This window comes from Lissotriton helveticus, chromosome 5_1 (assembly GCF_964261635.1).
Source record: "Lissotriton helveticus chromosome 5_1, aLisHel1.1, whole genome shotgun sequence".
NCBI lineage: Eukaryota > Metazoa > Chordata > Amphibia > Caudata > Salamandridae > Lissotriton > Lissotriton helveticus.
In genome coordinates, this window is record NC_136065.1 from 385972404 (window position 1) to 385995915 (window position 23512).

The 23512-nt window shown below is 43.9% G+C and overlaps 1 protein-coding gene across 13 annotated transcripts in view; it reads left to right on the plus strand.

Moving 5' to 3' along the window:
- Positions 1-23512, plus strand: part of EIF4G3 (eukaryotic translation initiation factor 4 gamma 3) — a 1426031-nt gene that overhangs the window by 475667 nt on the left and 926852 nt on the right. For 9 of the 13 annotated variants that reach the window (XM_078642564.1, XM_078642559.1, XM_078642560.1 and 6 more), the window contains one exon: positions 10286-10363. The exons of the other annotated variants lie outside the window; for them this stretch is intronic. In XM_078642564.1, coding sequence (XP_078498690.1) covers positions 10286-10363 — 78 coding nt within the window. The remainder of the gene's footprint in view (positions 1-10285; positions 10364-23512) is intronic. 13 annotated transcript variants of the gene reach the window in all.

Sequence of the window (23512 nt, forward strand, 5' to 3'; positions counted from 1 at the left end):
CGCGCAAGGAGCCCGAAGAGTCGACTCAGCATTTGCCTCCCTTTCCGGGACCCGGAGCTACTCCCGCCCAGCATCGTACGATCTACGAGGCGATGCATGCCATCTTTGGGTGGCCCGAACCAGTCGGCGCGCCTTCTGGCCCAGCAGACTCGGTTGGGGGGGCCTAGGCCTTCTCCACCGGCGGCTCCGGCACCGTGAGCCCCCCTTGGATCCAGGCCTGGATCCGGATCGCTGACCTGATTATGCCTCCACCGGCGTCGCTTCCTCCGGCACCACTACCGCGTTCGACGCCCGTTGGCCCCCACCCGGCCTCCATCCCGACATGGACCCGGACCGGTGCCGAGAAGGGTTTTTATGCCTGTGTTCACTCCTGGGTCGCTTTCAACCAGAATTGCACCCAGATAGTGAGGAGGGGGGAGGGGTCAGGTGACCCTCTAGCTGACCGGGAGAGTGAACAGCAGAGGAGAGCGGAACTAGGGTATACCAGTGGTTTGGACACCTCATCTGACCTTGGCATGTTGTGTTCTCCTACCATGGCTACGGAGGAGGGAGCGTCGTATGCAGTGGTGTTGCGTAGGGAGGCTGAGGCGCTCAACCTTGAGCTTCCTACGGTGGCGTTCAGGACTAACCTTCTGACGGAGGTGCTTCTACCGGCTCCGAGATCTTCGGAGCCCTAGCTTCCGTTTAATGAGGCCGTCACCGACATCCTTTTGGGCACATGGTCCAGACCCAACACAGGGGCTCCCCTGGACAGGAAGTTTGCCCGACGCCACCGCCGACTCCGGCTGACCCACTTTCCTTTCCCAACACTGCACCCAGGAGAGCTTGGTGGTCCAAGCCTTCACCTGCACCTCCAAAAGCCCCTCCCCTACCGCTCCACCACAAAGAGAATCCAAGAAGCTGGACCATCTTGGAAAGAAAATGTTCTCTTCCTCCAGCTTAGGACTGCTTTCAGTAAACGGTAATCACCCATTATTATGGAGGCTTTACTCCGCATACCATTACTTCGCATGCAATGTAACAACGCGTAACCTTTACTACGCAAGTTGTTACCTCGCCTGCGTTGTAAGAACGCATGCGTTGTAATGGCTAAACAATGGAGCTAGTCACTCACCGCTGGTTGCAGGGTTTTCTCCCTGCCTGAGGTTGGATGACCTGGCGGATGAGGTCGGATGACCCGACGGATGAGGTCGGATGACCCGGCGGATGAGGTCGGATGACCCGGCGGATGAGGTCGGATGACTCGGCGGATGAGGTCGGATGACCTCGGCGGATGAGGTCGGATGACCTCGGCGGATGAGTTCGGATGACCTCGGCGGATGAGTTCGGATGACCTCGGCGGATGAGTTCGGATGACCTCGGCGGATGAGGTCAGATGACCTTGGCGGATGAGGTCGGATGACCTCGGCGGATGAGGTCGGATGACCTCGGCGGATGAGGTCGGATGACCTCGGCGGATGAGGTCGGATGACCCAGCGGATGAAGTCGAATGACTCGATGTGTGCGATGAAAATTATGGAGGCGTCGGCAGGGGGAGGTGACAGGGAGCGGCGCATAGGGTTCCTCACCTACGAGGAGGACGTCAGGAGAGTTAAGGCCGGGGCGTTGTCCTAGTGGGAGGGTCGTGCAGGGGGTCGTTTTTTTAGGTTTTAGGGTAGTGTACTTGTATTTGGTTTACAGTAGTGTTGGGGGTCATGACGGTAGTATTTGGGAGTAGGGACAGGACTAGGGGTAGGGGCATGGTCGTGCTGGGGGTAGTGTGTTAGGGTTTAGGGTAGTGTTGGGTCGTGCAGGGTAGTGTTTGAGTGAAGGGACCGGACTGGGGGTAAGGGCAGGGTCGTGCTGGGGGTAGTGTTTTAGGGTTTAGGGTAGTGATGGGAAATTTGTGTATTATAGGGTAGTGTTTTAGGATTTAGAGTAGTGTTTGGGTGTAGGGACAGGATTGGGGGTCGGGAGGGTTGTGCGGGGGTAGTGCTTTAGGGTTTAGGGTGGTGGTGTTGTGTAGAGTAAGTTAGTGGTTTAGGGTTTAGGGTTGTGTTGGGGTGTCGTGCAGGGTAGTGTTTGAGTGTAGGAAGCGGGCTGGGGAAGGGAGAGGATCGTCTACGGGGTAGTGATTTAGGGTTTAGGGTAGTGTAGTCCTGTTTGAGTAGTGTAGGGTAGTGTTTGGGAGTTTGTGTAGTGTAGTGTATTTGTATTTAGTATTTAATGTAGTGTTGGGTTAAATGTCTGTTTTTATTACTAGGCAAGTTTTTAGTTTGCATTCATTAACATTTGCAATGTAAAGATATGCGAACTAAAAACTTGCGTAGTAATGATATTTGCTATGTAAAAAATTCGTAGTAAAAAGCACGAAGTAATGGTATGCGAAATAACGAGTCATATTCTCCGTAAACACCGCATGTCTCTTGGACTTTTATTCCCACTAGGTGTGGGGTACGGTGGCGCATGTGCTGCCTCAGTGTCCGGAGGAAGCCCAGGCAGTGCTCTCCCAGGCTGTTGCCGCCGGGAGGGATGCAGCAAAGTTTGCGCTACGTTGTGGGCTGGACACCGCCGACTCTCTGGGCAGGACCATTTCAACGTCCATCGCGCTTCGTCGCTACGCCTGGATGAGGTTGACTGGTTTTTCAGGGGATGTCCAGAACACCTTGATGGACATGCCCTTTGATGGCAGTCACCTTTTTGGTGACAATGCAGACAACGCTGTAGAGAGTTTCAAGGACTTGTGGGCTACGACCAAGTCCTTGGGCCTCTCCACACGCCCTGTGCAGTCTGCTTTTTGCCCCTTTTGTGGCTACGGAAGGGGTGCCCCGCTACGTCCTGCCCAGAGCTTCAGGCTGCAGCAAGTTACCCAACCTTGGCGCGACGGGGGACGTGGGAACAACAGTCATAATTGCGGGGCCAGCAGGCATACCAGTCCACCAACTCCCCCACCACCCCCGCAGCATCCTCTACACCCACCTAGTCTGACCTTTCAGGCCCATCAAACAATCAAACACCAGTGAGTGTCAGCATCCGCCATCACCTCCCCCACTGGCACACAATGACGTCGGAAATGTGGGTATTGCAGATAGTCCGAAGGGGCTACTCCCTCCCCTTTGAGACTACCCCTCCAGCCATGCCACCAAGATACCACCGCATGTCGGAGGATCATGGAGGATCATCTGGCTCTTCTCTAGCAGTGGTTGTTACTCCCACCACTTCCTGGTCCCCAAGAAGGACAAGGGCCTGCATCCTATCTTGGATCTAGGGACGTCAACCGCTTCCTCCGGAAGCAGAAGTTCAAAATGTTGACACTTGCTTAGGTCTTGTCTGCCCTCGACCTGTAAGACTGGATGGTAGCGTTGGACTTGCAGGACGATAATTTTCACATCCCAGTCCTGCCGGGTTACCGGCGGTTCGCGGTAGGGCACAAGCATTTTCAGTTTACCGTACTCCCCTTTGGCTTTACCAGCGCCCTTCGGGTGTTCACGAAAGTGATGGCGGTGGTCGCAGCTCATCTGCGCAGATCAGGGGTGTTAGTCTTCCCCTTTCTCGATGACTGGCTGTTGAAGGCGGGCTCTCCCCAGGTAGTCTTCTCCCACCTCCAGACTATGGCCGACCTCCTGCATTCACTGGGGTTCTCCATCAATGTGCCGAAGTTACACCTGATTCCCTCTCAGAAGCTCCTCTTCATTGAAGCGGTTCTGGACACAACACAGTTTCTGGTCTATCCTCCCGAACAGCGAGTCAGGGATATTCAGGCTGTGATTTTGGTCTTTCAGCCTCTGTCCCAGGTTTTATCAGAATTAGCCTGAGGCTGCTTGGCCTCATGGTCTCCTTCATCCTGCTAGTTGATCATGCCAGATGGCATATGCGGGTTCTGCAGTGGGACCTGAAGTTCCAGTGGGCGCAGCATCAAGGGAATCTGTCCGATTGCGTCCAGATCTCGGAGGGCAATGCACAACAATTGCAGTGGTGACTCACGAACCTGGATTGGGTCAACGGCAGATCCCTCTCCTTTCCCCAACCAGACCACACAGTGGTAACAGATGCGCCCCTTCTGGGATGAGGCGGAGATCAGAGGCCTCTGGTCTCCGGGTGGAGTCCGGGCTCCACATTAACCTTCTGGAGCTTCGGGCGATTTGTCTTGCAAAAAAAGCACTCCTTCCCACTGTCCGGGGAAGAGTTGTGCAGGTGTTCACGGACAACACCACCGCTGTGTGGTACTGCAACAAACAGGGCGGGGTCGTGGACCCTATGTCAGGAGGCCACCCCGCCTCTGGACATGGCTGGAACATCAGGCCATATCCTTGCTGGTTCAACACCTGACACGTTCCCTGAACGCCAGGGTGGACGAACTCAGCAGCAGGTGCATGATGGATCACGAATGGCGTCCTCACTCGGAGGTGGTGCTAGGTCTCTTTCAGCAGTGGAGAGAGCCTTAGTTAGATCTATTCGGCGCCAAAGAGAACGCGCAATGTCATCAATTCTGCACTTTGGAATTTCCAAGGCGACACTCGCTAGGTGATGCTTTTCGCCGCGAGTGGAGTTGCGGTCTATTGTACACCTTTCTGCCTACACCACTTCTGCCCAGAGTGCTGAAGAAGATCAGGCGCAACCGGGCCCAAGTCACTCTTGTGGCTATTGATTAAGCACGAAGAGTCTGGTATCCCGAGCTGCTCAACATGGTCATTGATCCTCTGATCTGACTTCCTCTACGGGAGGATCTTCTATCACAGCAGCAGGGGACGGTCCTCCACCTGAACCTGTCCAGCCTCCACCTCCTTGCGTGGAGATTGAGCGGAAGCAGTTGACGTCATTTGACCTGCCTCCCGAAGTTTGCAATATCATCTTGGCAGCCAGGCGACCCTCCACCAAGACGGTATACTCCTGCCGGTGGAACAAGTTTGTGGCATGGTGCACAGCAAAGGCTGTGGATCCCCTTTCTATCCTCTTTCTGAGGTTCTCTTGTTTTTTCTTTCTCTAGCCCAGCAGGGCTCTGCTCTGAGCACTGTCTAGGGCTATCTTTCGGCCATTTCTACCTTCCTGATCAGCCTACTCTTTTCAAGTCCCTGGTGGTTAATCGCTTCTTGAAAGGCATAACTCATCCCTTTCCTCCTATTCCTTTCGTTGTGCCTCAGTGGGACTTGAATCTGATTCTAACTTATTTAATGTGTGCTCCCTTTGAGCCACTTCACAACTGTCCTTTGAGCCACTTCACAACTGTCCTTTGAGGCTTTTGACTCCCAAAACTACATTCTTGGTTGCCATCACCTCTGCCAGGCGAGTGAGTGAGCTCCAGGCTCTCTTCAAAGCCTCCTTTTCTTTCTGTGCATCCGGACAAGGTTGTCCTCAGAACCCGTCCATCCTTTATGCCAAAGGTTGTCACTGCCTTTCACATTAGACAGACCGTCACTTTGCCCACCTTCGTTCTGCCTCCGCATCCTTCCAAAGAGGAAGAGAGGTTCCACCGTCTGGACCCAAAACATGCTCTGTCTTTTTACCTGGGCCGCACAAGACAGTTCCGGGTGGATAACCAGCTCTTTGTTGGCTACCTGGGCGCCAAAACAGGTTGGGCTGTACACAAACAGACTATCTCTTGTGGGTCATTTTGTGTATCAATGCCTATTATTCTCTGGCGAAAAAGGAGCCTCCAGTTTGGTTGCACGCCCATTCCACTAGGGCGACTGCAGCCACTACTGCTTTAGGCAGAGGAGTTCCTCTAAGCGATTTATGTTAGGCAGCTATGTGGGCATTGTTGCACTCCTTTATGAAACACTACTGCCTGGACAGTCAAGTCCAGAGAGACGGCTTCTTTGGCCTTTCTTTTCTCCAGGACTGTCTAATGTAGTGTTGGTTCGCAGACCCACCACCGGGTTTGGCATTGCTGGGGTATCTATTCTAAGGTAAGGAATCTATAACTAACGTGTTTCCTTCAGATGAACAAGTTACTTACCTTCGGTAGCAATATATCTGTAAGAAACATTAGTTATAGATTCCTAACCGCTCCACCCATTCTCCTTGTTCTGCGAACTGATTGTTAGGGTTAAGGATACCCTTTCAGGGCCCTATTTTTGTGCACCAGTGGTCAGTGTCTTGCATGGTTCTGCGTTTCTGGCGCGGAAAGTCGTGTACAGAACCGACGTCAGCGAACGAGGGCGGCGTCTAAGTAGCTACAGCGATGTCATTTTGGCGACACTTTGGACGCGGAGCTGACCGACGCCACCTTTCGACGTGCAGAGGTATTGCTGACTAAAAACTTTCGGTATCATGTCTGACACCTGGGGGTAATTCTAAGGTAAGGAATCTATAACTAACTAATGTTTCTTACAGATCTATCGTTAACGAAGGTAAGTAATTTGTTCATTAGGTGGTAAACCCATACTTGGTGAGAGGGAGATAGGCATGTTTGTAATGCAAAGAGAGAAAAGAAGTGGAGCAATGCGACACTCCTGCTTTAAACCATTCTTTGTTGGGATCTCCCGAGAGAGATTTCGATCCGCACCTAACAAAACTTGGCAATATGTGGCAAAGTGGAGGGCAATAATAAGGTGTATTAAGCTTCCGGGAATTCCAAGATCTGACAACTTCGTCCACAGCACCTCAACTCCAAAATGCAATACGTTTTGGTCTTGCATGGGCCAAGGATTCCTTGGGATGGCCTGATCTTGGATTAGATAGGGGTATTTTGATACATCATCTCACACCCAACCCCGCTTCCAGAAAAACCTCCCTACTCAATAAGAGAGGGAGAGCACTACATCCTTCTGTCATTGCTCAGCTTGAGCCCATGGTTCAGAGAAAACTTACATTCAACATCCAGGTGTCTTCTCACATACAGTGGGACTCTGCTGGCTGAGAAGTTCCTTCTCTAGAACAGAGTACAAGACCAAATGGCAGAGTTCCTGTTAGTGGGCACTAACAAAGAACATCTTCCTTCTTACTTGCATAGTAGATGTGATTTGTTTTATATTTGCACCTCCTTGCTTAAACTAGGATGTAGCTTGGATACCTGGAAGCCCATCCTTGCAGCTCATGTAGTATATTGTAACAGAGATGAGGAATCCTTCTGTATGGCTACCAGGACGTCCAAGTGATATTTGAGGGACCTCATGCAAATGTATCCTTTGGTCAGGTGTCTCTCTGACCTATGGGTCCGGAATATGAATCTTCACAGAGTGATAAAGCCTTTTGAGAAGGTGGCATCCCGCAACAGGAAGCTTGTGTTGTGGAAGATAGCATTCTTGCTGGTGATTAAATTAACGAAATGCATAGGAAGAGTAGGATAAAGTTGCGTTTATGGTAACTCTATTGATGTTATCCTGTCGGCTTGTTCCCATTATCAGAGCCGCCTCGCTAGTCCCTCTGACGTTGGTCAGAAAACTCCCCAATCAGCTCCTTATGTTAAAAGGAATTGGTAAAGACGTGTACTCCCGGGAGTTGGTCCTGCTGCATATCGGCTCATGCATATATATGCTTTACTGAAGCTCAATGTCTTGTACTAAAACACGCCACATTAGTGCAGGGGTATCAACAGGTTGATATTGTGAAAAGCCTACGAAGTAAGAGTAAAGGAATCACCATAAAAGTAGCTTTATCTTTCTGAAGTGCTGAATAGGCACAGGGTTCATTTCTTTTCCTAAGGGATGATATGATATAATAAATTGGGACCACACAATGAAGTAACTTGGCAAAAGCTGAAGCTTTGCTTATACACCTGAAATGCTGAGTTTGTGTGACTATATGTTCCTTTTAGGTCCCTATTCCACACTTTACCCGCCCCTATGGTTTTAAACCACTGTTTTAAGGCTGGTCACTCCCATTTCAAAACCGTGCACAGTCTTAAATATTTTTGCATCAATAAGTCGTCTCTTTTTTAACCAGTATATTTTTGTTGATTTAAATCTGAAATGAAATTGGATTAAGGTATTTTTTATATCCAACCAGCTTTTTTTCAAGCAAGAACCTTTCTCTAAGCTTTTCCTCAACTGTCCCATGTGCACCATTAGGACCTGCTGCCTCTGAAATGTGATGCCATGTTATTTAGTGTGTGAACAACACCAAAGATTCCTATTGCTGTATCCTAACAGTGCACCAAAGTAATTCAAAAGACCTGAGACACACTGCACCCAAATGTCCTCTGCACAGATTGGCAAACTTGACTGATGGCAACTAATGCAAATTTACCATTCTATGAAGGTGTCCAAACTGTAAAATAAGCACAGACACCGTAAAATGGACTTTCCACTATTGTTTAATAATTGTAGCTTTGAGCAATATGCAGTGACTGGTGCAAAATGGTGTGAAATGTTTGCATATTTTCTTCCAAATACAAACTCCATCCTCAACACCATCTTTTTTGTCTCTTAAAAGGATTGTGACCTGTACAGGAAGTATGTTACAGTGCCATAAAATGTATACAGTAGAAGTTGACGAGAAGCAGTTGTAATAAATTTTCTACAGCTTTCCTTAGTTTCTATCTTTCTCTGATCTGTGCTTCGCGCTTCCATTTCTATATGCTGCATGACTAGGGTGTGCATGACCATCGAAGGCCATGTAAGTGAGAATCAGGCCAACAAAGAATTAAGTCAAATGTTGATGAATGTACTAATATTTTGGATTCTCAAAAGTGAAGAAACTGGTTATTGCACAGAGGCTTTAAGTTGTGGTATCGCAGTAATAACCCAACGGTTAAGAAAACGTTTCCCCAAAAACGCTTCTTTGAGCATGCTTTCAGAAAACAGAAACATGCGAAGCCGTGTGATCACGGACTATCCTTTAAGTTATTTCCTTCTTGCATCTGTAGGAGACATTGCGATTTGTGAGAACTAAGGCGCTTTACTGTTCGTTCTGTTGGGGCTTGTAACATCTTGAGTATCTTTCTTGTCTGGGTCCCTTCTGCAACACCCTAATGTTAGCAAGATAAGCAGGTTTCAAACTTGATGCCCTAAGCCGCCTAAAAACCTTCCTATATTGCTTTCTGTTGGCTGTAGCATTGTTCTGACTAGCATTATCAGTTTACTTTCTACTTGGTGAAGATATTCGATCCTGTACTGCAGTCTCTGTACCCAAGAGTTTATGAAGTTAGTGACTATTGCTAAACAAGACCATGTCTCCATAAATAATTGCTTTAAATAATTCACTAACCAAATGCATGTTCCAATAATGTACCTGATTTGTATTCCTAATCTAGTAATCTAAAATGCTGTTCTGGTTTGTTTGGGGTGCGTGCCATTTATAGACTTTAGGAATGGTCGTCATACGGTGGGTTTAAGAAAAGGTTTCATATGAGGACGTGTTTTCTGTTACTTGGATAACCATGCAGACTTTGCTTTTGAAAGTGTAAGGCATGTGAGCCCTTCAAACGTTTTGTCTGGACTTCAAAGTTTGACCTACGCTAACATTATATGTATTGTACTGTTAAAATGTACCATTGCACAGACCGCAATACAGCTCTTTTCAAATAGAAAAATTTATCTGTAATTTAGGAATGTATGATACAGTATCGTGTAGAATATATTTGAAAATGGAAGTGTTTTTTCTTTTCAACAAGGGTGTTCATCTTGTGTTCAGTAGAATCGTATCCATGCCAGATTTTCATGAGAGATATTTGTTTATAGTGAACGGTAAAAGCTCTCATTTACATAGTCAGTGGTGATACTGAAATCTGGCATGGGCACATCCCTCATTGCCATACATTGGACACCCATGGTCCAGCACTAGCTTCACAGATGTTGTTCGTGGTTTGTTTATTTTACCATTAAGCTTTGGGGACGAAGCTAAATTGATGGACCTTGTGGTCCTTAATTTATACTAGGCATGTGAAAGCCATCTGGTTAATTGTAGCCCACTGTGAGGTTTAAAAAAAAATATCAAAGTCAACATTTGTATTTTTGATTATTAAACATATATGAAACAACCAGCTTTGTGTGAAGTGCTGCTCATCCTTGGTTGCAAAGCTGAGCCTTCTGCCAACTCTATCCATGTGGATAACCTTCCCAGAAGGTTTCTTCAGAAAACCCATCACGTATAGTTTGTTGAGATGTGAAAGTGGCGCTAATGCTCTGCCAAATGCCTAGAAGTATTAATGGCTTCCCATCAGTATATAGAATGTGGACAAGTAAAAGCTGGATATCCCTGCTACTCCGCTCATTACAGGACCTGGCCTGTCTGCTCCTGTGGCTGACCAGCACTTTCACACATGGTTTATTAACAACGACCTCAATGGCAAGGCATATGTGCATGCAATAACGTAGTATCCTGTTGATGGCAGTTGGCATTCATACAGCACCTTTTATCCACACAGGATCTCAATGCGTTTTACAAAACAACAGGAATCCCATCACAGCCCCTGAAAGTCCAGGCTCCTCTGAATTACGTCAAGGTTTTCCACTCCATCTTTCTATTGCATTGTTCTATTTTCAAATTGGCATGATACTGTTATTCAAAGTTTGTTCAGTGTATTAGCGTTCACTGTCACCTCCAAGCAAATGCCCATATGTTTTTTTTCAGTTAAGCAAAAATATCGGTGATCTCTATTCTTTGCATGGGCAATTTTTTGTCTCAACTTGGCAGCATGTGATAGTATGATGATTACCAGAACTGTATAGTGGTGTAGTGGTGTACTATGAATAACCTATATATATATATATATATATATATATCTATATTTAGATATATGTAGATGTATCAAATTTGTATGAGTTGAATTGCAAAGGATCCTGCAGATCAAATTATGCAAACTATATGGAGAGTTAACTTGCATCCTACCCTTCTTTTCTCCATACTCGTCCAATGTCCATATCCACTGAGAATTAGACCTATCATGCATTAAGGCAGATTAACAAAAATATCAGCTCAGATGCTTTGGGGTCCTGCGCACAACTTATATTCACCTCCTAAAACAGCATTGGCTTCTGTACCCCATTTTATTTTCTTCTACTTGTGCTGAATGTTTAAGCACAGGTCACAAGTAGCGTTCATCTATTTGCAAACGTTTCTGTGACATTTTTCAACTGGCTACATTTCTCTTTATGATCTCCTTTTCTGTCTTTGCCCTGAATCTCCTATCCTATTTGTGCCTATCTTCCTAGCTGCAAGGGCTGCTGGTATGGCACATAGCAGTTTCGTGCAGCTCCCACTTCCAGATTCTGCTTGCAGCACCTGGCACCGTAACATCCCTAAGTACTTGTTCTGTGATTCTCCTAAGGTTAGGTTTCTTGACAGGGCTGCACAAATGGGTGGGCATTTTTGGCAGCCTCTCTCTGTGGGATTTTCAAGACGTTAGGAGTTAGCAGAGGGTAAGTTGTTTCACTCCCACTTATACTGATCCTACACTTCCAATTGATATAGATTCCGGACAAGCGATCTTGTATCAGGGCAGACATTTTTAAGTCACCAGAAGATTGTTCTTCCGCTTGTAATGTTGGAATTAGGTCAAGGTGTGAGCCAGCTTAGCACTAGAGCTTTCTCTGAAGAGTCTTCAAGGCCTGTCACTGGGGCATTTCCTGAATTGCCAATGTAGATGCACACTAGAAATCCTCTCAACTTGTCTTTGTAGCCTGATAACAAGGTCTGCAGTGATTTCTGAGCCCAAGTGCATTTCTTTTTTAATAGTAGTTTGTCAAAACTTTTGGGGCACAGTATGGGGTTGCTTCCACAATTCGGACCCCAGTTCTTTTAAAAACTGATACAAGGCAGAAAAAAACATATTGTTAAGGTTGCCAGGATTCTTTTTCCTGAGTCTTGTGAAAAAGTGTCCAAGCGGCAAAAACAAATTGGGTTCATTAACAACCCCTCCAGGATCTTGCATAATGTTGGATCCAGACATGGAGACACTTCAGCATCTCTTGAGTCACAATGTGGATCAGATCCTAAAGCAATCTGTCTCATGTTCACCTAAAGCTTGTCTGTTAGATGCTGGAATGCAAGTGTCTTGGAGGACTAGGCAGAGTACTTGCATCACACTGTGCATTTGTGGTTTTGCTCCCCTAAAGTGTCTGCCATGCCTGAAACATGGAAGCAAGGCCTGCTTAGCATGCTGTGCCTCCTGTGTTTATCAAATAAAAAAGGGATGATTCCATAATGTAATTTGTTCTTGTAAATTCTCCTAGCATAGCTCTAATTGCCCCAGTGGCTTTGGTTAAGGAGTATTCCCCCAATTGAGGTGGGTTGTTGATAGATCTGGCCATTCTGGTTCTGTTATGTCTCTTGTCAATGCCGGACTTTTGTGCCCAAAAAGGAAAGAAGCATTTATAGCCCTTGGTAGCAAATCAATCTGTCTCCTCACACGTCAGCAGTTTTGTGTGGCTGGGCACAACTGAGGCACATTTCCTGCTTCATTTAAAAAAGTTTAGTTAGGAAATGGACTGAATCAAATAGCTTCTAGATGAGACTTGACTGTACTGCATCCTTACATTTAAGCCGATTAAGCTAAGAACCTCTGATGGCATACACCCATAGACCTGCAATGAAATGGCAAAGTTCCAGAGGTCTGTTCTAAATAGGTTGAAAGATTTTGGTGTGAGCAATCCTTGTAATTCTTCGTGACTGCGACCTGATCTATGTGTATTCTTGCTTCAGAGAAATTACTCTGGATATTGCAGTTTTCTGAAATTACAATTTGATATGTTTGCCTATCAATGTATGTACAAGAGAGTTTTTGGAATGAGCTTGCAGCATCCTAGGATGGTGAGCTTTGAGAAACACAGGCCTTTGAAGGCTAGGTCAATTATTTTAGTTTGTCCCCATATGCCCTTCATAGGTGAATCCAAGGCTGAATGGTGTAGATATTTACATGGATTTGAGACTTCTTTAATTTCAGAGCTCCTTTAGAATAAACGAACCGAAAAGTTTCTTTATATCAGCGTCCTTTGTTGGCCACAAGAAGCAGAGTTGATTCCCAAATCCCTTAAATCAGAGACAACCATTTTCCTGTAAATGGGATTAGGTGGAAAGCGTCAGGAGTTGCAGATTTCCTCCAGGCTTGGAAGTGGATTCGCTAAAAACACCTCGATTCTGTTTTGCCATTTTTCTTTAGCCATCATAAACTCACCAAATCTTCCAAGATGTGGTGTTCCAAGGTCTACAAATTCCTAGTTGGTTCCCTTGTAGTGCATTTCAAGTGTAAGTTAGCCACCCCAGAATACCAGAATTATGACACCCAGTAGTAATGGTTTAAATCGGTATACCAACCTACCACCTCCTTGTTTACTATTGCTAAGGGCTTCTTCCCCTGCGGCAAACACGGCTCCCCTCCTAAGGGACAGTGCTTTGTTTAATTTTTACATCTTGTCGAACAAGGTGAAGTTGGAGTTGATCCATTTTAGCAACTTAATTCATAGGAACCGTTCTATCCCAGACTGGTTTTCTTGTTCTCAAAATGCGAGCAATAAGCTAAATGTACAGTTTCCCAGCATGGACTATGATGCTGATGGCCCCCTGTATTCGTGTAGTTTTAGAAAGACCTCTATATTTTGTATGCCCTGCATGCAGTTTCATTTAGTTTGGCATTGGAATCAATAGACAAACCCCTGCACATTGGAGATTCCAAACCCCTTGGAAATTAAGAATATAGTGGCATGGTGGCCTTCAGAAAACATCTCAGTTAGCAGTGAACTACATTTTTTGCTTATGACACATTTGCCCTGTGAGAAACACTTCTTATGGTCTGCAGAGGAGTAAGCTTTACTTGTTGCTGTGCTTAATTTGAAAGTAATTTTTTGAGCATTGAAAGCTTTTTTCCTGACGGTGTGCAACAGAAGAGTTCTATTCATTACCAACAACAAATACTGTAGTGTTTTACAACCAACCCAACAGATACAGTTGTCTGACTTCTAAATTCCATGGGTGAGATCGCAAATAAAACAATCTCAAGTACCCGACTGGGAATATGAGTTGGGGAGGAAGTTGTCTTAGTGGTTGTCATGTATGCAGCTGATTTTAGAATAGCTTTGTACTGTGATGCGAGTCCTGTGGAATTTTGGTGGTCAAACACGTTCTCTCAAGTAAAATATGTAAATGGGGATGCTATGCTCGATCTTTTTGCCTCCAGTTTCAATGTAAATTTTGATCTGAGCAGATGGACAAAAATGCATTTGCGGCGGATGTTTTAATCATCTGACCACTCCAACCCCCCCCCACCCCTGTGTAATCCAGCCATTCATATTTCCCTCTTTGACCATAGATTTAGTTCTCCAAACGTGCCCTTTACCACTGAAATGGCCATGTAATTTTATTAGATGATAGTTTGTAATCATCTTGGATTATTTACTCCAAGTGGATAGAAAACAGTCTGTATAAGTCCCATTACCTGTTTGTATTACCTTTGATTATGTCGTCCTTTGCCTCGCACCCAGCGAACTCATTTTCTAGTTCGAACTGTACAAATCCGATCAGGCTGCTTTCAGTATCTTTAAGGGTTTCAATTGGGAAAGATTTTCCTTCAGAGTTCTATTTATAAGTAACATTCTCATGGCCAGATTCGTTTGAAGACCATATGTTTTTATTATAATATTGTTTCAACTATTCTGGCTTAAATAGCTACTGAAACACTTACTTTACTGACATATTATTCACCTTTGTTGGAGTTAAGCCAAGCATTAAACTGCACAAGCTGTGGCCTCTTTGTTCTGGTCTCCTTCTAGTTCATGGCCAATGTGGCAAGAAAGATATTTGAAGTCACCCTTCTTTCTTTCCTGAAGTTTCCTTTGAATTTCCTCTGAATCAGGAGTTGTTTCTCACTGCATTCTTTGTGAATCCTTCCTTGCATACCAAACGGACCCTCCACAAGCTGCCGTGGACCCTCACATTTTACTAAGCTATTAAAGACTGTCTGTTGGGGTTTTCATACCTTTAGTCCCAACCCAGGCATACATAAATCTACCTTGTAGTGCCACACTCTGTGTTCCACATGGCATATGTTTGCACACTGCCCATACCTTGCCACCACAGTAATGTGCTGATGATGTGGTAGGCAGCCACTTGATCTGTTTCCTACGTTCTGTATACATTGTGCGTTAGTTTCAAATCACAGGCTCAGTTTTGTATAGCCATGCCAAGAAATATTTTTGCTTGGCATCTGTAGATTCCATCATAGCTGTTCCTCTCCCCGCTTCTGGATTTCCAAGAGTTTTTAACTAGTTGTGATTTTTTAGGGTGGTCGATTGAAATGCATGCAATCTCTTTCCTCCGAATGACCCATGTACCTACATTTGCCTTTCTTATATAATTTAGTGCAGGTAAAGTGATGTAGCTCAGTGGATTGGCCATTTTTAGTGGGTGGGACACTGGTTCTGACAGGGGCAACTCATGTGCATCGGATTCGAATGGAATCTGTTTTGGGTGTGCACACTCTGGCCTGTCTACTATTGGTACAAATGTACCCGTGAGTCTGGAGGAAAGTTCTCTGTATGAGTAAGAACACAAAGGACATGGCAGTGAGTGCTTGCGCTAATTACCACTTCAATTGTAAAGGACACTTTTACAAGCTGAGATGACACATAAGGCACAGGAAGTAAACATCACCTTCATCCTTGCTTCCTCCGGTTCTCACCATCTTAGATTGTTCCCAACATCATCTTTAACAGGTTTGACCTTCAATTTGCTGTCGGTTCCTGGTGTTACGGTAGTTTGATCTTTGGAATGGATTCCATAACAGACAGTGATCAGTTTGCCTTGCACCATCATACCACGTGTCTTAGCTTTCTCTCCTGTAGATAAGTTGAGCATCCTTGATGGTGGAGTATATCTTTCCGTACACTGGTTTTTGCATGAGGTTTGTTAGTTTATCATGCAGAAGGCTGTAGCAACTTTGTTTTCCTGCGATCTTGGTACTTTGTTAGAAAATGCAATTCCGTCTCCAAGTATCTATAAACGTTTGTATTATATAGCGCTTACTACTCCTGATGAAGCATTGAAGCACTTGTAGATGAGCAGCATGCTGCTCCAGAACCCAATGTTTGTATGGATTTCCCTCTTTGTGGATTATAATTTCGTACACCTCATGAAGGTTTTGCTTAAATGCATAACATTTTACTACCCATACGTTCTTTCAGAGCTATTCTTGCAATGGTTCTAATTTGAGTGCCTTGTGTTGCTACAATTATTCGTTTTCCCGGTCTCCTCTTTCACAGTCCATTGATTGCAACCTTTTTTGCAGCAGTTAACCTGTGGATTGTTTGCCTCTGAACCAGTCTACTGTATCTTATGTAGTCATTAGGATTTTATCACGCTCGTTATCAATTTCTGTGGCCTTGCTGAACTCTTAGCAGGCTGGACTGTTTTTTATTGCACTTTTCACAGTGTCTTACTGAATTGGGTCACAATAGTCTTGCACTTTTGGTGGGTTTCTGTAACGATAAGTTTTTTGTGTACTGCCTTGCGCTTGTTTATAAGTTTACAATTCCCTGTTTTCCAAAGTATTTACCCTTGAGGAGTATTGGGAGTAAAACATTAAGAATCCTACTTTGTGAAGTTTTGATCTGCTCTTCATTATTCTTTCAAAACTCAGGTTTAGTCTTTTTTTTTCCTGAAGTTCCTCCTAAATTTTAAAACTTTTACCGATAACAGGAAGCGAAATAGATTTTGAACTTGATCACTGCTTGTTTAATGAAGGAGAGGTTGCCTGTTTCCCCTTGTTTCGTTAGGTTGAGGTCCATATGGCAATCAAATCTCTGCGTGTTATTGTAGTTATCATTTCCGCTTCAGAAGTCCTCGAGGTTTTCTCTTCATTTTGGAGACAATGACTGGTCGAAGCTGGCAGAAAGGATGTCTTGTATTCTGTACCGTTTTTGGAGTCCCTTATTGATCATGTTATGCAGGGTTGGGTGGTACCAAGTATAAAACAAATTAGTGTTTTGAAAATGTTTATTGAATATTTTGTGTTTGTGTGTGAAAAGTGTTGCTTATGGACATTGCTTGCTGCTGGAGGGGGCAAGAGCAGTTAACACTTGAGAATACATTTTCATTGTTTTAGCAAGAGCATCACTCCTGGAGATTTTATAAGCAATAGTGTGCCTGTATCTATCTATCAATCGATATATATCAGACTGGTAAACTTGCTTGCATAACCAATAGAGGAAGCATTAAATAACCATATTTCATTACTTATGCTCACCCTATCCTTCAAAAATATCCCTCTGCCAGGACCGATAACTGCTGAGTGCTTTAAGTTGTAAAGAAGTAATACCCGTTAGGAAAAGGCAAAGTGCTAGAATTACAGCTACCATGACATGCTGATTTCATATTGGCTGCGGGTAGGGCTGTCTTTCAAGATGGTGACAATGTTAAGTAAAAGCGCTTTCATTAAAACATTGCAGGTAGGTGACATTTATTTATATTGCATGCACTGTATTTTGGAGGATTTGTTTCATTACTCTGTCGACATGCACTCATAATAAGGATTAGGCTGCAAACATTTCAGTACTTATAATGAAATGAGTGATATGAGCTTCCTGTTCACTTCCTTCCATTATCTAATGAGTCTTTTTATGATTTTTGTTGGTCCTTCTACAAACATGTTGTTCTCTGTATCTCAACGGCACCAATAAGTTGTAATTGATTTTCTTTGCTTTTGATCCAAGACGCAGTGGTTATAGTGTCATGAAACTTTGAAGCTGGGATCAGTGACTAAATGTTATTGGAAATGTCATCCTATAACTGATAGAAGTCACATTGGTGAGAGGAGTAAAACTGTGAAGCTTTTGGAAGTGAGTGGGGAAGAGTCACACACGTACTTGGCCATCCAAAAGTCATGTAGAGGCTCCTATATTTAGGGGGTACCTTTGCTTTAGTGAATATGAAGACAGACACCTCTTAATCACACGTGCAGCACATAGAAATACATAGCACTATCTGTTTGAAAATGTAAATATTCTAGAGCAGATTTTACCACCCTCTCGCCGCCTTCGATTTTGATAAAAATATTTCTTCCTTTGGTTGCGTGGGTTAGAGGGAATGCTCCTGAGAAACCAGTCCAGAGTCAGTAGGCCATGAATAAATGGTTGAATTTATATATTTTCTAAAGTTGATTGTCAGGAAACTACTTTTTATGATAGACAGTTGCTCAGGTGGACAGGCATTCTTTTGATTAACCCCTTCAGTGCTGCGCGAATTCCGCTGCGGTGCTGAAGGTTCTAAAGAACCTATGGACCCATGACGGAACGGTTCCGTCATGAGCACCGAAGGGGTTAAACTCTGAAGTATTTGCTCTTTAAAATGGATTGCCCTCTCCAGCATAGTTAAAAAGGTGTTTGAAAGCATTCTTTGTTCAGTCTGTTAGCATGGCATCATTAGTTCTTGCACAGAAGAGATTGTGGTATGCACACAGAACTTGATGGTAATCTGCATCCCAGAACCACAATTATTGACCCTCGTCCTTAGGAAACCCTGCCGCCGAAGCAAGATCAAGGAGTTTGCCTTTTGTCATTTTTCACTTTTAAATCTGCAATTATGTGTAGATTTAGTGGATCATAGAAAAATTGTGTGGTGAAAAACGTCCTCCTAAAGTCTTTGGGCAGTACAGTGCTCATTGTTTTTACTAAAACTAGTGTTGTAGCAATGTATATTTGTTTTTTACTGTGAAGCTCCTTCTCTTGAATGGTTGCTTTCAATGGTTCACGGTCATGTGACCCACTTTGTACATTGAAACAGCCTAGTAAAAACCATTCAGGAGGGTAGGTGTGTGTTAAAATGCTATTGAGACCTCTATCTCTCTTCCCCCCCAGACCCCCCACCCCGGCTGTTTGCCAGATTGCTGATTAACAAATCTTGAATTAAAAGGAAGACATTTTATCTAAAAAGTTGGGTTTTCATCATAGTCTTTCTTTTTATAGTATTAAAATCGGGTTTATTGATTTACCATAGTTTTAATTTCTATAAGAAGTACATCTTCTAGATTCCTGAGAGTCCAAGCTAAGAGTGGTGAGTAAAGGAAAGAAACTGCTGCTTCATTCTGCATGATTTAAGGTATGTTATGTATCTGTGTTTTTATAGTGCACTATCACCCATTAGGGTATCCTGGCACTTCGCAGGTGAGTTGAGCAAGTCCTGTGGGGACTGACTCGAAGAGCCAAGTCTTCAGCTTCTTTCGGAATCCCAGAGGGGAGAAAGAGGCTCAACTGCGGTTGGAAGGGCATTCCATGCTCTAGGGCCAATATATACGAGAAGGCTCAACCTCCCAATCTGCTTTTGTGTATTTGTGGGACTTATGCATGTCCCGCTGAGCAGAGATGCCTGGGGGGTCGGTAGAAATGTATGCGGCTGTTCCGGTAGGCAGGGCATGTGTTGTGCAGTACTTTGTACATGTGGGTGAGGAGTTTGAACTGTGTGTGCTTGTGTATGGTGATCCAGTGGCGGTCCCTCAGGTGAGGTGTAAGGTGGGATCGGCGTGGGAGATGAGGACAAGTCTGTTCGCAGCTTTCTGGGCGGTCTGTAGTATTTTCTTGAGTTGCTTGTTGATTCCTGCTTAGAGATGGTGTCCATAGTTCAGTCTGCTAGTGATTAGCGCTTGAGTGATGGTCTTTCGGGTGTTGTTTGGTAGCCACTTGTAACTTTTTCTCAACATCCTCAGAGTATGAAAACAAGCAGTAGCTGAACTGGATTGACATATCCAGCTTGTTGTTGATGATCCTGAGGTTTCTTGCCTGTAGGCGGTGGGTGAGAGTGCATCCTAGCTCTGTAGCCAGAGTCCTATGGTGAGGCATTTTTTCCCAAAATCATAATTTCGGTCTTGTCCATGTTCAGCTGGAGGCAGTTGAACTTCATACAGGTGGCCCCTTCAGTCATGGAGGTGTTGAAATTGTTCCTATTGCGGAGTGTTTTGCCCAAGAGAAACAGTATCAGTTGCTTGGCGTAGCTAAGTATGTCAATGTGTGTGCCCAGATGACGTTGTCCAGTGGGGTCATGTAGATGTTGAAGAGGGTTTGGGCTAAGCTATTACCTGGTAAATGAGTTCTCTGGCTTTCACCGAGTAGGGCCGCATGTTGACTGTCTGGGTTCTTCTAGTTAGGAATGTGCATGTCCATTTGGGGGCGGGTCCTTGGATGCCAGTCTTATGTAGTAGTCTTATCATGATTGGGTGAGAGACTGTGTCAAGGTTACTGAGAGATAGGGTAGGATGAAACTCACAGTTTCTCCTCTGTCCAGGATTGTCTGGATGCCGTCCGTTACTGCGATGAGGGCTATCTCAGTGATGTTGGGGTCTGAATCCTGATTTTGTGTCGTCAAGGAACTGGTAATCGTGGTGGTCAATCACAAAGCTGCTACATAGGCTCCACGACCTGATATTAGAAGAACACATATGAGCCATCTTTAGGTGTCATGCTTCTGGATTAGAATCAAGGAAGTCACAGTTCTTATGAGGGGTCCATGGCCAGATACTGCAGTGCTACAAAGCCTGGTCAATCTGCCTACGTTATTACTGGTGTTTAACCTAATTTCTGTTGCATTTGGGGTGACTTGAATGCTGGAATAGAAAAGCTAGTTTGCTAGAAAGAGCAGCATAAGGCTAGAATGCTAGTAATACAGGTAAATGGAATCTGATTGAAGACGACTCTTTCACAGGGACTTGGATGACTTTAAGAACCTGTGTTGGTTTTCACATTCAGCTAATCGTCCTGGTAAGGGAAGATGGCCATTTTAACTCCCCAACCCCCTGGAATCATTCATTATTCAATTTAACTAGCATGAGCAGAGACCTTGAATTATCGTATGTCCTGAAAAGTTCAAGAAGAGTTGCACCTCTTTTTTTGTGCTTGGGATTTGGCTTATCTTCCAAAAGTTAATGTCAAATTTCCACTTTAGATTTAGAGGTTGTTGATATTTTTACCCTCTATCTGAAAGTTTTTTTCTTTTCATGCCTGAAGTAGAAGTTGGACTAAAGTGGAGGCTTCCATACAAACTATGAAGTCTAGTGTACTAATTGTATGAGTATATAATGACATTGAGACTGCAACTAGTTCAGGTTCATAGACGAAAAATTATCTCCGGTGTCGTTAGTTTTCATTAATTTCCTTAGTATACTTAAGAAGGTTACTAGAATGAAGACAGTTACACAAAAGAGGGCCACGATGGTCTAAATGCTTGCACCCTTTATAAGAATTTTTCTTGCAGGCACTTAGTTTATGAACAGGTGTCAGTTTGCAAGCTGGATTATTCCTTAACTATCTGTTAATCTAATAAAAGGGTGTGAATTAAATGTCTGTTTTGTAAACCAGGACAAGTGCCTTAAAAGAGAAAGATGAACTTCACTGAAAGCAAGGGATGTTTTGCCGTTGTAATGGAAATGAGATTCATTGGCTGATGTCATGATTAAAACTTGTAGACATACTTTATATATCCTAGAGCCTAAAGGACAATACCTTTTTCATAAGCCAATCACCATTTCCTGAAAAAACCCTTTTCTGTAAAGCCTCTAAATTTGGGGAGCTTCTTACACTTGGCCATTCTATTCTGTGGGGGCATGGGAGAGAAACATATTCCTGCCCTGTGAGCTGCGGGAAGATCAATCTTGCGCTATTTGTGCTTTTCCTTTTCCCTTTGTGTGCAGAGAAACGTTTGACAGTCCCTGTGCTGCTCCTGTGTGTCTATGAAGCTCTTGGAATACCCAGGCGGTTGAAATGCTCCATATGAAGGAAGCTTGCACTGCTAGTGCCTTTTTGTGTCCAACGTGTTGTAAGCAAGCTTAAAACTGTTGCCTATATTTAACTATTGTGAGGAGGAACTGAGATCTCTTCTTGGCATTGCCACAGCCACTGTCCCCAACATTTGTAGTGCTATGAAAGCTAGGAAAGGTAGTTGTGAGCTGCATGTTGGGCTGCATGCACACACTTCCTCTTTTTGATGATTTGTAAAGTAATTTCCTTGGCTCTCTGTCTCCTGCTGCCTTCTTGCTTTCGTTGTCAAGAGAGGATTCAGACCCATTCAGGTAATTTACACTTTTAGATCTGCATGGCATAGTTATACTTATTTGGCAGAATTGATTGTGTCCATCACCGTGTGGACATGTATCATGAACAGCATTGTCAGTCAGCATCACTGTTATATTTTTTGGGAACACCTGCTGACAAAATGTGTAATTCGAATCTCTTGAAAGCTCAACTTGGCTGGATTCAAATGCTGACCTGAGAATCGGCCTGTACAGAAGAACACATTTAGCTTTCTAAACTCTTTTGCTTTATATATGTGGCAAGGTTTGCTTGAGGTAGGATTCTTTTAATTTCTTGTATATGTTTATTTGGAAGGTCCCGCGCAGCACTTTTATTTATATAGTTAGTAAGTTGAATCAGAAATTTCTCAGTAGTGTTATTGTAAGTTATGGTAAAGGCATCAATTCTTACAAAAATGTTCGGATTCATCAAGGTGGTTAACATACTCATTTGTTATTAAGGGCAGAAATTGTGGGTATTTTTCAGTTGACTTAAATGGGTTTCAATATACAACTGGAGAGAAATCTTAGCAGTGCACAGAAATAAATTAATTAATTTTCTTCACTTTTCTCCTTTCATATGGATTTTTTCAATATTGATGCCATTATAAGAAGAATTAGGACCTGCAGGGTTTCCCGTAAGAGGTATAGACACCCTGAAGAATATTTGTGCTAAAATCACCTATCTTAGACACAGATGTCCATTTATACCTTGGCAAGTTTTCCGTTTTTTTGTTGATCCTGAAACACCACCCACATACTGGAACAAAGTTAATAAAATAATGAACTTCGTTATTTGCATTAGTTTTGTTCTAGTACCAGAGGAAAAATAATGGTTTGTCGTTAATCATTTTAATTTCACAAATATATATTTTTTTAATTTTACAAATGTTTAGGCCTAAACTGTTTCTGTAGATCTACGTTTGTATAAAATTTGATCATTTTACTTTTGGCTAAAGAAAATGAGGAATATTGATTAAGGGTTTCCATTCGCCTTTGGGTGGATTCTTAAGGTCCACTATCTCTCTCAGCTGCCCTCCACTCTTCAATAATTTGTTTATTTTTGCTATTTTGTAAAACACAGTTGGTCACTTTTTCACAGCCTTCTGAGCACAATCCATAAAGAGTATTGTACAGTTGTGCACCCTGAAGTAATACTAAGGTGACATCAAATGCTTTCTAAAACTTGCAAATAAATAAGTAGAAAAGTTCCTATTGGGCTCAGTAGGAATTTGAGTACTGGTGGCATTCTTTTTCTTGGAAACAGGCCTGTTTCAGTAATCCTAATGACCTGTTATTTTCTTCCATTTATCTCACAATACCAGTTTAAGCATTCTTGCTATTTAATAACCGTCTAGCACCCTGAATGAATGAAAGGCGTTTTATAAAGCGCAAACTTAGCCCCTAAGGGCATCAAGGCGCGATAACAAACAAACAGAGAGTCCAGGCTACCAAGTGAAGATCATTATGACTACCGAAACCAAGGCCTCTAGTAAGCCTGAGAGAAAAGTCAGGTCTTTAAGGATTTCCTGAATATCAACAGGGAGGCCTGGCTGGAGAGTTCAGAAGGGAGAGAGTTCAAAAGTTTAGACGCTAAGGTGGAAAAAG